Source organism: Dendropsophus ebraccatus, chromosome 3 (assembly GCF_027789765.1).
Source record: "Dendropsophus ebraccatus isolate aDenEbr1 chromosome 3, aDenEbr1.pat, whole genome shotgun sequence".
NCBI classification, from domain to species: Eukaryota; Metazoa; Chordata; class Amphibia; order Anura; family Hylidae; genus Dendropsophus; species Dendropsophus ebraccatus.
This window is the reverse complement of record NC_091456.1, coordinates 16,506,774-16,519,985: the sequence shown is the minus strand read 5'-3', so window position 1 is coordinate 16,519,985 and position 13,212 is coordinate 16,506,774. Positions and strand designations below refer to the sequence as shown.

General features: G+C 43.1%; 1 protein-coding gene across 5 annotated transcripts in view; it reads right to left on the bottom strand.

Moving 5' to 3' along the window:
* Positions 1-13,212, bottom strand: part of ADGRD1 (adhesion G protein-coupled receptor D1) — a 482,082-nt gene that overhangs the window by 428,155 nt on the left and 40,715 nt on the right. For 3 of the 5 annotated variants that reach the window (XM_069961003.1, XM_069961004.1, XM_069961007.1), the window contains 2 exons: positions 12,765-12,875; positions 2,903-2,998 (listed from right to left, as the gene is read on the bottom strand). The exons of 1 other annotated variant lie outside the window; for it this stretch is intronic. In XM_069961003.1, coding sequence (XP_069817104.1) covers positions 2,903-2,998; positions 12,765-12,875 — 207 coding nt within the window. The remainder of the gene's footprint in view (positions 1-2,902; positions 2,999-12,764; positions 12,876-13,212) is intronic. One more of the 5 variants, XM_069961005.1, reaches the window with a different exon arrangement.

Here is a 13,212-nt window from a genome sequence, read left to right as displayed (position 1 = left end):
GGGGCCCAAGCTTGGTGAACAGCCCGGGGTCTAAGGTAAAGTTAATCCACCCCTGAATAGGACCCTAAGGCCATGTTCATACACAGTATGAGATCGGCCCTTTCCGTGACCCGGCTGGGTAACGGAACGGTCGGTCTCATTAAAGATCATTGATGATCTGATGATCTTTAGGGCTGCAGAGTTCTGATGCAGGTGCATCCGTGCGTGCCCGCATCAGAACTCTCCACTGCACACAATGGAGCGTGCGGCAGGAGACGCTTGCTTCACAGTGTGCACTGATAGGGTTTTCTGTGTCCGCTATTCGATAAATAGCGTCCGCAGAAAACCGGCATGTCAGTTGTTTGCGGCGCCGCTAGGGATGTGTATACACTCCCGCCGGGATTCCATAGGCGGCAATGGCACATATATTTTCGTATTACCCACGGCCATTGATGCAATCAGCAACAAAGGCCGCAGTTATTTAAAAATATTTGTTGTGTGAACATAGCCTAAGGCTGCAAACAGAATGGGCCACTGTGATAAAGTTCCCTCACCCTTAGGCCGTCTAGTTCCAGTTTTTAGTTGTCAGTTTTTAGCCCCCCCCCCCCCCCACCTCCCCCCCAAAAAAACAGTGCCACTCAGGTCCAGGCACATTCTAGCACTGCCATGAAGCCCGTTCTGTCTTACTACAAACACTGCAGACCTCCAGTAATAGAAATCTATGTAAGGTCTTTTCTGCATTTGCCAATTGTGATATTAAAGAAATTAAAGCTGACCAGACTGAAGGAGATGAACCCATTAGCTTCCATGTCTCTGTAGTAAGATGATGCTAAGCAGTGTACAGTGACATCTTGGCTTAGAAATGACAGCCTGGGTTTCATCACCTTTGATCAGGAGGATCTGAACTTGTCAACTGTTAGTACAGTCAGTGTCCTGAAATTAATATTCATGGCTGTGTCAGTGCAATGGTTTCTCAGACTATGTACGGTTATGCAGAGAGGTTATCTGTGAAGAACATACAGAACAATACTAGATGCCGGATATGGGAAATGCTGAGTGGTTGTAAGGAGAGGATTCTAGAGGAACAATATTTTGATAATTGTATTAGGTTATATAGATAATATAGCCTCCACACAGGACCTTGACTTCACACAGAAGAGAATGGGTTTTATACAGTTAGGGTCCTATTACATGGGCCGATGAAGGCCGGATCAATATTGTAAACGTGCGCCAATCTGCTTGCCCAAACAGTTAAAGTGTCACTGTTGTTTAATTTTTTTTTTTTTTTTTTTTTTTTGCAGAAATCAATAGTACAGCGATTTTAAGAAACTTTGTAACTGAGTTTATTAGCTGAAAAATGCATTTTTATCATGAAAAAGCAGTTTGAAGCTCTCCCCCCGTCTTCATGGTTCTCTTATGGAGAGGGGAGGGGTTGAGGAAGATGAGGCACCAAAACAGAACAACAAAGAGTTAATTTACAGCTACATCCCCGGGCTATCGCCTCTGAAGTCAGCACTGACCTCTCTGACCTCTGAATACCGGCTTTCACACAGCTCCCACTGTGTAATCCTTTTTTCTCTGCTGGCGACTGATCTCCCTCCTCCCTCCTCCCTTCTCCCCTCTCCATAGGTTACACAGGGCTTGACTGATGTAAAAGAGTCTAGATTTCCTGATAATGTGCAGTAAATAAGAGAGAGGAGGAAGGGGGGGGGGGGCTGAGGAAAGTATTTTTGAATGCAGATAATGTCATATTTGCCTAATAAACCCAACTACAAAGTTTCTTAAAATTGCCTGTACTATTGTTTTCCGGGGAAGAAGGGGGGGGGTTTGACAGGAAGGTATGTGTGTTACCCTCCTCCTGTGGTGTTAGTCGGAGTAATCTTCGCTCCAGTGCACTGCTGCGTCATCCGCCTGCTCCATTGATTATCATTAGAAGGAGCGGGCATGCCAGATGACACAACAGTCTTCCTAGCAGTGCACCAGAGCAAAGATTACTCTGCGCCGAGGAGGAAGGTAACACACATACCTTTTTCCTCAGCATCCTGAGACAATATAAGGGACTATCAGCAGGTTAGATTCATCTAACTTGCTGATAGTTCCCCTTTAATACTCATCTGCATATACATCAGTTAAAGGGTGCCCATCTTTTTTGACATTATAACTTTGGTTATTGGTTGGGATCCATATTCTCAGCTGCCCACAGATCACTATGAAAATGAGGCGATGAAAGAGGCTTCTGCCTCTTCTTTTTAGCAATTGGTGAAGGGTCTGTAAACCCCACTGATCAAAACATGTCCAAAAATGAAAAGTATCCTTCATGATCTTCGCCTGTTATATATTGTGTCATTTCATCTAGAATATTTCTCTCTCTCTCGAGTTTGTCTCTGTTTTCAAAGAGATAGTAAAGTTAAAACGACTCTGTACCCACAATCTGACCCCCCAAAACCCCTTACCTACCCATCATCCATTTAAAATTCGAAGGCCATAGCCAAACAACGGCCATTGTTCAATACATTGTGTGAAACAACAGCCATTGTTTGCATTGACTTCAATGCAAATCATTGCATTATAAAAAGAACAGCTGTTGTTTTATTTGAATAATTAAAACTGTTAAAAAAAAAGTCTAAGCTCGGTAATAAATTCAGAACTGGCGTGAAACATTGGCAATGCCGAATATATTTTCAAATGAGAATTCCTTTGTAAAAACCTAATCCTGGATCTTGACCTATGCTGTAATGCACACTAGGCGGAGCAGAAAGGACAGAATATTTGACTTTTTAGTAGTGTTTCCTTTACAACAAACAGTTACATTTGCATTGCAAACATATAACATTAACATATACAATACATATATATATACATAGGTGTATGTATATATACTCACACTGATTTACATGCAGCATATAACATACATGATTCTCACCTACAGTTGCAGACATGTTAGAGTAGGCAGAGTCATTGCTAGTGCCTAAGGACACATTATGGTGAGGAAGCACAATGTACTTGTGGATGATGACTGCTGGAATGGATAAAACACAAGCAAAATGACACATGAGAAAAGAGCACGACAAATACTTTATATCTCACAACAAGTGTGGCTTTCATTATAATTGGCTGGAAAGGAAGCCGAGGATTGCTTCGAGTGCGTTAACTAATTTCTTATACTTAAACTATACGAAAATAAACCGTGAAATCACCAAAAAGTGATGGAATGTTTAGAGAGAAAAAAACTATATTTAGAGAGAAACTTGGAAGAGTTTTAGTTAAACTGAAACAAAATCTATCTGGCTCTATACAAGGAATTTCTCAATAGTATGAAATAAATATCCTCATGTAGGTTCAAGCACCATTTTCACGGGGGATTCTAGGCTATATTAGCTATGAAACAGTATCCTTCTTAGACTCCTATCAAAACTACCCATCCCCTACCCATCATCCATCCCTCTTCCCTTACCTACCCATCATCCATCCCCCTTCCCTTACCTACCTGTCATCTATCCCCCTTCCCTTACCTACCCATTATCCATCTCCCTTACCTACCCATCATCCATCTCTCTTCCCTTACCTACCCATCATCCATCCTTCTTCCCTAACCTACCTGTCATCCATCCACCTTCCCTTACCTACCCATCATCCATACCCTTCCCTTACCTACCCATCATCTATCCCCCTTCCCTTACCTACCCATAATTTACCCCCTTCTCTTACCTACCCATCATCTATCCCCCTTCCTATTCCTATCCATCATTCGTACCCCTTCCCTTCACCCACCCATCATAAATCCCCCTTCCCTTACCTACCTATTACCCATCCCCCTTCCCTTACCTACCCATCATCCATCCCCTTCCCTTACCTACCAATCATCCACCCCTCTTCCCTGACCTACCCATCATCCATACCCTTCCCTTCACTAACCCATCATAAATGCCCCTTCCCTTATCTACTCATAATCCATCCCCCTTTCCTTCACCCACCCATCATAAATCCCTCTTCCCTTACCTACCCATCATCCATCCCCCTTCCCTTCCCATCATCCCTCCCCCTTCCCTTACTATCCCATCATCTATCCCCATTCCCTTCACCCAACCATCATCTATCCCCATTCCCTTCACCTACCCCCTCCTTGGTTGATCTTGATAGGCATGTGTCTTTTTTCAACCATACTAACTATGTACAGTAACTATGTATACAGTAGGTCACAGTATTCCCTAATATATTAGATGGATACCACCAACAGATTCCACATAGAAACATCTGTTGCCTATAGGTTTCTGTTGGAAGGACACAAAATCGAGTAGGGGCACCCTACCTTAGATAAGTTACTGTCAACTAGAATAAAACATTAAAAAATATCATGAAAAACAATGGTTCCCAGAAGTACTTGTACCCAGCCTGGATGTCCTTGTCCGGAGTGGCATTACATGATCCAGCCAACAGTAAGAGTATAGTTGAATCAAGCTTAATTAAAGCATAACGTGTTTCGAAAGGTTAAAACACTTTCTTCATCAGGTCTGATCTGATGAAGAAGGTGTTTTTAACTTCAAAACATGTTATGCTTTAATAAAGCTTGATTCAAATGTACTCTCGGTATTGGCTGAATGGTGTAATCGGAAGAGATCTTTAGGGGGCCTGTTCCACAGAGCGAGAATTGGCTGATCGTTCATATAGGTTTGAACCTATAATTGTCAGCGTTGTGCGACCGGCGGCTGATGATTTACATTACCTATCCAGGCTGCAGGGCTCCTCTTGCGCTCTGCTTCTCCCCGGGTCTCCCACGCTCCAGCTTCAGAGCGGCCTGTCTAAGCTGACAGGCCGTTCAGCCAATCACTGGGCGGGACCGCTGTGTCCAGTGTTTGGCTGAGCCACCTGTCAGCTGAGACAGGCCAAACTGAAGCTGGAGCGTGCGTACCCGGGGAGAAGCAGAGTGCAAGAGGAGCCCTGCAGCCCTGATGGGTAATGTATAAAGTTTAAACAAGGGCTGCAAGGACATCGGTAAAGATGTCCATGCAGCCCTTGTTAAACGATAATCAGGGCGTGTAATAGGCCCAGTAAACGAGCACCGATCTAGCAGATTGGCGCTCGTTTACAGTACGTGTAATAGGACCCTTAGATTGTCCGGGGAGCCCATAGGAGATAGCTGTGGTCTGCTGCCGCCACTATTGTGCACGGAGTGACAGCAGTAGATCATTGCGTCTTTCAACATGTTAAAAGGCATTAAAAGACAACGATCAGCCGATAAGTGCATGTCAGCTGATCGTTGCCTTTTATTACAAAAGCGATTATCGCCCGTAATGGCCGATAATCGTTTAGTGTAATTGGGCCTTAAATTGCTAATGCATCAGAACATGCTATACAGTTGGCATTCACAGTAGGTAACAGGCAAACCCAGCTCAATTATGACAGCACCTTGGCATCTCTTTTATGTCTAGGGTTGATCATGACTTTTTTAAATTAACATTCTATCTTGGGGAATCCAGATGTGGACCTACTGTATATCACAGGTACATAGCGTTACTGCTATTGGGTGATATCATGCAACCATACTATATACTCTTGTCTATCAATTCACCTTACAGAATCCCACCAAATATCACCTAAAGGGGCATTTACCTGTTGAGAGATATAAAGCTCAAGAAGAGTTGCACACAAAATGGCAATGATAACACATGATAACATATAATAATGGAAGACTTACAGAAGCAGATGTCATAAAGAAAAATGGTGAAATGAAGACAAAAACAGTAATTACACAATATAATTATACAGTTTATGTGTTCGTTGTGTATTTCGATGTGAATTAGCATTGGCCGATTCATCTCTATAACAAGTACATCAGGATATAGCTATTCATGACAGTGCATGCGGGTTTCATTACTTCTTTTACAGTAACAATATTAGATCCCTACATATATTTCGTTTTAAAATATTGCTAATGATAGAACACATATTATATATATTCTCCATACAGGAAGAGAAGACATAAAACTTATATTTAGAGGGGAAGTTAACAACAAAATCTTTCAAATCAACTGGTGCCAAAAAGTGGCAGAGATCTGTAATTTACTTCTTAAAAAAAAAAAAAACCTCACATCTTCCAGTACTTATCAGCTGCTGTATGTACTGCAGGAAGTGGTGCATTTTCTCTAGTCTGATACAATGCCCTCTGCTGCCATCTGTGTCCATGTCAGGAACTGCCCAGAGCAGCAGCAAATTGAAATAAAAAATCTCTCCTGCTCTCTAGACTGGAAAAAATTCCACTCCTTGCAGGACACACAGCAGCTGATAAGTATGGGATGACTGTGTGTGTGTCTGTGTGAGTGTGTGTGTGTGTGTTTCTGTGTGAGTTTGTGTGTCTGTGTAAGTTTGTGTGTCCAGAGCCGGACTGGCCCACCGGAGCACCGGAGGATCCTCCGGTGGGCCCCCAGCTTTAGAACCTGCACAAACAATGACTGACATGTCGTTTCTCACTGGTTCTTCATTGGTGGGCCCCTAGGATCATTTTCTCTGGTGGGCCCCAAATACCCCAGTCCAACACATTGTGTGTCTGTGTGTGTGTATGTGTACAGAACAAAAATAATTGCTTGTTTCTACAGTTATATAACTGTTTTATTGTATGGCAGACTCTATGTAAAACCGTATCTCTAGACATTGAATATCTACTATCGAAAGCAGCTGAACTAATTGGGATACTTTATGTAACAATTTAGTAGAAGAGATGGAGAGCAGAGACATTCTGTCCCGAGAACAGAGAAAACAGCTCGACTAATACCGAGAGCATCTTGAGATCAGCTGTGATATCTTCTTCTCATGATATTGTCAGGGCATCTGTGTAGTGTTAAATCAAACACCAACACCATAATGAACCATGTAATTTTCGTTATGCAAGGGTCTCTCATAAAAAGTGTGCTAAATCTCATGTTTTACTGGCTCTCGTATTATACGTCTATCTGATATGTCTTGGAATAAATTTGTAGTTGCATAGGAGCCAAAAAAAGCAAACAAGATCAAAGGTTTATTGAGATGCATGACTCCAGGGTGCCGGGATATAGACAGATAAAAGGAAGGAAACAGATTTGGAATCTCAAAAAGATTCATCTCTGTAAACGATACAAGTTAATGAGATGTTTAGAAGGCTCTGAAAAAGCTCTAAAGTGACCGGGTTTTATAGAAATGATATGTTATGTGATATATGGCCAACTGAATCATGGAATACTTTGTACAATGAGGAAAAAAAATAATGGTCGTATCTGTCCATAAAGAAAAAAAGTTGGACCAAGGAATAATATGGCATCTTTTTCATCTTGCAAAGTAATCGGATGACAAGGCTGGCTGACTTCCATGCAAAAGGGAATTGCCTTTATTCAACCCTTTAAAGCGTTACTGTCGTCTAAATATTCTTTTTACATCACAAAGGCATTTCAAAAATTTTGATTGATCGGGGTCTCTGCTGAGTCCCCATCGGCAGAATGTGGGCGGTTCAGGCGGCCGCTGTCTGTGGCCTGAGGCTCCTGGGGATCCAAAAACCATCCAGACCGCCAACACCTGTTCTCACTGCAGCTGCAGATCTCTCGGGGGCCCTCCGATGCATCCAATGAACCCCCAATTGATGTACAGTTGCAGGGCCGTCCCCCGGGCGAGCACACTATTCAATTGTGCGTGCGCCTTTAAGGCACGATCGATTGATGAAGAGCTGACAGGTGTCCGGGACTTACGCCGCAGACAGTGTCTTTAACATGCGCTGCCTGTGCCGGAAGAGGAGAGCCACGTTGGGAGAGCTGCAGCAATGGAGAAGAGTGTGGGAGATGAGGGGGGGAGGGGGTTTGTCTTCTTTCTATTTATCTACTTTAGGGCCATCGACTAAAGAGAGACTACACAGGGGGCCATGGAATAAAGGGGGTGACTATACTGGGGGCCATGGACCATGGACTAAACGGTGACTACATAGGGGGCATAGAAAAAGAGGGTCCCTATACAGGGGGTTATGGACTTTACAGGAGGTGACTGTACAGGGAGACATGGAATAAGGGGTGACTATTCAAGGAGACATGGACTAAGGGGGTGACTACACAGGGGGCCATGGACTACAGAGGGGACCATGGACTAAAGAGGGACTACACTGGGGGGGGTACTTAAAGTGGACTACCTGGAGGGGGCAATATACTAAAAAGCACTGCACAGGGGGCATTTACTATTGGGGAACTGCATGGGGGTCATCATGGGGTGCACTGAGGCTAGCAAGGTCGTCCTTCCAGGATCCTGCGTCGGGGGGAGGATGAATGGGTGGAGCACATTTAATCTGCCCCTGTGAGACCCCATCCAATCATCCATTTGCTAGATATAGCTGAAGTTCTACATAAGTCTATGGATGCCATCATCTGTAATCAGTCCAACTTAGCTTTAAGCAAGGAAGGCAACCAAGCGTCCATGCGCTTCACCCAACTATATAACGTAACACTGAGAGCCAAACAAATCCTTTTTTTTTTTTTTGTGCGCCTTGTGAAAAGTTTTTTAAAATGACAGCAATTGTTATGAGGACAGCTAATAACAATCGTAACGATCGTCTGTGGATGGATGCCTGCCTTGGTAAACCCTTGTCATGTCGCAATACTCGCCACAGAGTTAGACTTTGACGTATAAGGGGCCACCCTGGTATTTCCCTATTTATGTTCCAATACTTGCAACCGAGTGGGACTTAAGGGGCTACGTATCAGGGTGGTTTGGTGATCTCCCCACAGGGAGGCACCCCCTTGGCAATAGGCTTCCCTCCCCTGGAGGGATATCTGGCTATTCCCGTGTTTTGAGACTCGTAACTGAGACTCCACGGATCCTTTTTTTGCATATTTAAATTTATAGGGGGCAATGCATCAGTGGAGACTCTTTAGTGAGTACTCCATCTGATTTAATGCAAATCTAATTTAAACGAGAAGTCCTGTGAAATTGAAAAAAAGGAGGAAGGAAGGGGGTGCAGGAAAATAATAAGCAAAGTAAACTTACCAATTCTCATGCCTCGTAGTGCCACTATTGGAACCCGTTGACAGCTGCTGGCCACCTGCAGCTCTTCCAGCAGCCACGTCACATATTCGATTGATCGATTGCCTGCTCGGCCAATCATTGACTGGGGCGGGACATCGCTCAGCCTGGCTGTGACATTGACGTACTGGGATTCAAGACAAAATGATAATCGGCGGCCATCAACAGGACCTGTGAGTAGAGATGATCGAATAGTAGAAAATCTTAGGTTCTATAGAACTCGAACCTTGTCGAACCTTCCGCATTTAATTCCTGATGCCTTCCCGGTCCGTGGGGAAGGAGGGGAAAGCCCGGGTACCGCTTGGAATTCCAGGATACAGCCTATTGCTAGGGATAGTCGTATGAACCCGAACGCTCTGCATCAGATTCCCGCTGTCTGCCCGCTCCGTAGAGCGGGTGGATACAGCGGGAGGAACGCCTGGAAAACTGGGATATAGCCTATGGCTATGGCTGTATCCCAGTTTTCCAGGCGGTCCTCCCACTGTATCCACCCTCTCCACGGAGCGGGCAGACAGCGGGAATCATTACCGAGAGTTTGAGTTCGTACGAACATAAACCGAACTCCGTTCGGACCATCCCTACCTATTACCTAGGCTGAATCCTGGAATTCCAGACGGTACCCGGGCTGTCTCCTCCTTCCCCATGGACCAGGAAGGCATCAGGAATAAAATGCGGAAGGTTCAACAAGGTTCGAGTTCTATAGAACCTACGATTTTCAGCTGTTCGATAATCTCTACCCGTGAGCAGTGGTACAGAAGGCCCCCCCCCCCCCTTTTTTTATTATTTTACGGGACTTCCTCTTTAATATACGGTTCTGTCACACATATTGGTGCTGACTAATCTTATCCTGTCAGAAAAATGTCCATTTTCCAAGAGGTTTAGTGTTCTGCCTTATTTACTAATGGTGTGCGACACAAAATTTCCAAAAATCCGACCAACCCGTAGACAACTAAAAATTGGGTGTGAGAATGGGGAAAAAGGACAATATCTTACTAAAGCTCAGCTCACACTGTGTTTTTACAGTCCGTTTAACGTATACGTTTTATGAAAAAACGGATGCAAAATGGATGCAAAAACAGATTGTGTGCGTCTGTTTTTCTATTAACGTCCATTATTTAAAAAAAAAAAAAAAACAGGATCCAAATCGTTGTTTTTTTCTGGTTGAACACATTTTTGTGGAAGTCAAATAGAACAATGGATACGTTAAAAGGACTGCAGAAACACAAAGTGAACCCAGCCTAAATGAGGCCCGTTGAGTCCTACCTCCTTTTTTTTTAGTCTTTTTATGCATTTTCAGTCTTCAAAACTATGTTTTCAGTTTCCGGTCCCGATGTTTTGTTGGCTTCATTTTGATGTCTATGTATGAGTCTTTTTAATAATCTGTTTAGTTTGGTTATACTTGCATCAAATGTAAATGTAATGTAAAATGTAAATATGACTGAAATTAGGCACATTGGGGGAGATTTATCATACATGGTGTAAAGTGAAACTGGCTCAGTTGCCCTTAGCAACCAATCAGATTCCACCTTTCATTTTCCAGAGTCTGTGAGGAATGAAAGGTGGAATCTGATTGGTTGCTAGGGGCAACTGAGCCGGTTTCACTTTACACCATGTTTGATAAATCTCGTTCACACTTTCTACACAAATAATTGTTTTTCATCCAAAATATATTCACGGGGAAATAGAAGGGCAATAGGAGGAGCCATGTTTTCCTTCAGTCAGTCAAATCATACAGCTTGGTAAGATCAGAAGAAAACATCTGCCATTAAAAAAAATTCACCTTACTTGTATGAGGGATGTTTCTTAACACCAAAATGCTGAGCTCTTTGGTACCGGGCCAAAAATAGACCAGAGACCATTTTTTAAACCTTGGCTGGGTCCTTCCCGGAGGGATATCTGGCTAGTTTTGAGACTTTTTGATGAGGCTCCACTGGCTTTTCTTTTGCATTTTTTAAATCTGACCTGCCTCACTTTATGTGGTCATAGCTCAGTGATGCTAACTTATCCTAGTGCTTCTGGGATTCATTTTTTGTCTCACATTGTACTTTAGGTTAGTGGAACATTTTGGCCGATATCCTTACGATTTTTTTTTGTGCAAAATAAAAAATTGCAAAATTAAAATTTTTCTCACTTTACATTTTCTGCAGTCGCATGCAAATTTAATCATGTGATCATTTGCTAGTGTTGTTATACATGTGGTGACACTAAATATGTGTCCTTTTTTGCATTGAGGATATGGGGGCTATAGAGGACAATAATTAAGACCGGTGTACTCAAACACTGGTCTTAATTAGGCCCCACTCCCAATTACCCTATTAACTAAAGGCCCTATTCCACAGAACAATTATCTGCCGCATTCGTCCGATAACGGCCGATAATCGTCCCATGGAATAGGAGGCAACGATCAGCTGACATCGTTCATCTTGGCTGATCGTTGCGTTGTTTGTCTTTCAAACATGTTGAAAGACAAACAGCTCATACAGCCACGACCTGCCGCCGACGCTCAATGGAATAGGAGCGGCGGCAGCAGACCGCTGCTGTATGCTATGGGCTGCCTGGACGATCTAGCGATCAACCGGGCAGCCCCCCGCACCAAACACCCCCCCACAGCTTGGCTTGCTGCTGCCACGTGGAAGGAATGGCGGCGGTAGCTAGCAGGGATCGAGGAGCAAATGAGCGTTTGCGCCTCTCAGTCGGCCCGTGGAATAGGACCTTAAGAAGCACAATCTGGCAGTACTTGCACTTTCACTCTCTTTATTTATTTAATTTTTTTTTTTTTTTTACATTTATACACTATTTTACTGTTCCACCTTGGGGGCTTCAATATCTGATTCCCTGATGACAGGCATAATACATTGCAATGCTGATCTGCACTACATTGTATTGTACCTGTCATAGGCACAGCTGATGAGCCTAATCAGCCACCATAACTATGACACTGGAGGCCTCAGGGAAACCTTCGGTTGTCACAGCTACTATTGGGACTGTGCAATCACTTCTTATAGCCCCAACGGAGCACAGGGGGAGAATTCTCCCTCTGCTCTGCCCTATAGATGCTGCGATCGCACTGAACAAAGCATCTATGGGGTTAACTGCCAGGATCCAAGCGCAGCTCGACTTGCGGCGGTTGCCCAGCTATCACTACAGCTGAGTTCCTCCACAGATGGCATAGCTTTCATCAGTGGATGTTACTGTACGTCCACAAAAACGGACATACAGTTATGTCCCCAGTCCTGAGTGGGTAAAACCAACCTTGTTGGGAGAGGAAAAAGCTTTAAAAAATAACTCCAGTTTTATTTCAAGAAGTCTTATCAGAGTAACTGTTTTAAAAGTCAGTTCTTGGAATAGCTTTCATAAGGGAACAGTTAGTTCACTATTAGAGTTATAAAACCTTTTTTCACATGGGTAGCCTGAAAATAACATCTTAATAGAACAGTATTTCCAGGCTAGGTGAACGCATGCATTACATTCAGCTGTCTGTGAAATCAATCTACATCAGTCTGGATGCTTTCTGGCTTGTAATTCAATATAAAAAATGGCATCTTTTTCACCGTGACTTTCAGACATGGCCCCGTCACGAAACCCTGCATTTCAGTATGATTGAAAAGAGTCATTATTGTATTTTGTAATATAAAAAAAAAAAACTACCAGTAAATTAACCCACAGTGTAAAAGTAGGACACCGCACGGTCCTTTATGTGATACGATATCTACAACACAAAAAGAGAAGAATAGCCGCCGCGTGACTATACATACTTCTATCACTTTCATTACCAGATCCGCTCCTATCATCACTAGGTAACTCACGAATCCCATTCACCACTTCTAAGGGCCAGTAGTGGGATGCTGATTTCAAGACCTGAAAGCCTGAGAAGAGAAAGGTAAAATAGAAATCAGCAACCTAACATTTTAAGATATCATATGGCTTTATATAGCTTTTAAGTCTTACATATATATATATTTAAAAGACCATGCTTAGAGTGTATTCAACTTACAATGCCTTTATTTTCAAATGATCTTAAAGGCTATGGACACCCGTGAATGTAACTTTTTTTTGTATTGTACCTATAAGCAGGTTTTAATAATTTTGCTATGTTTCTCTTCTACAGCCTACATGCTTTCACATATATTCATGTATTCTTCAAAGTGAAATCGATCAGATGGCCTGGTTTCAGCCCCTTTTTCCTCCTCTACTGAATGATAT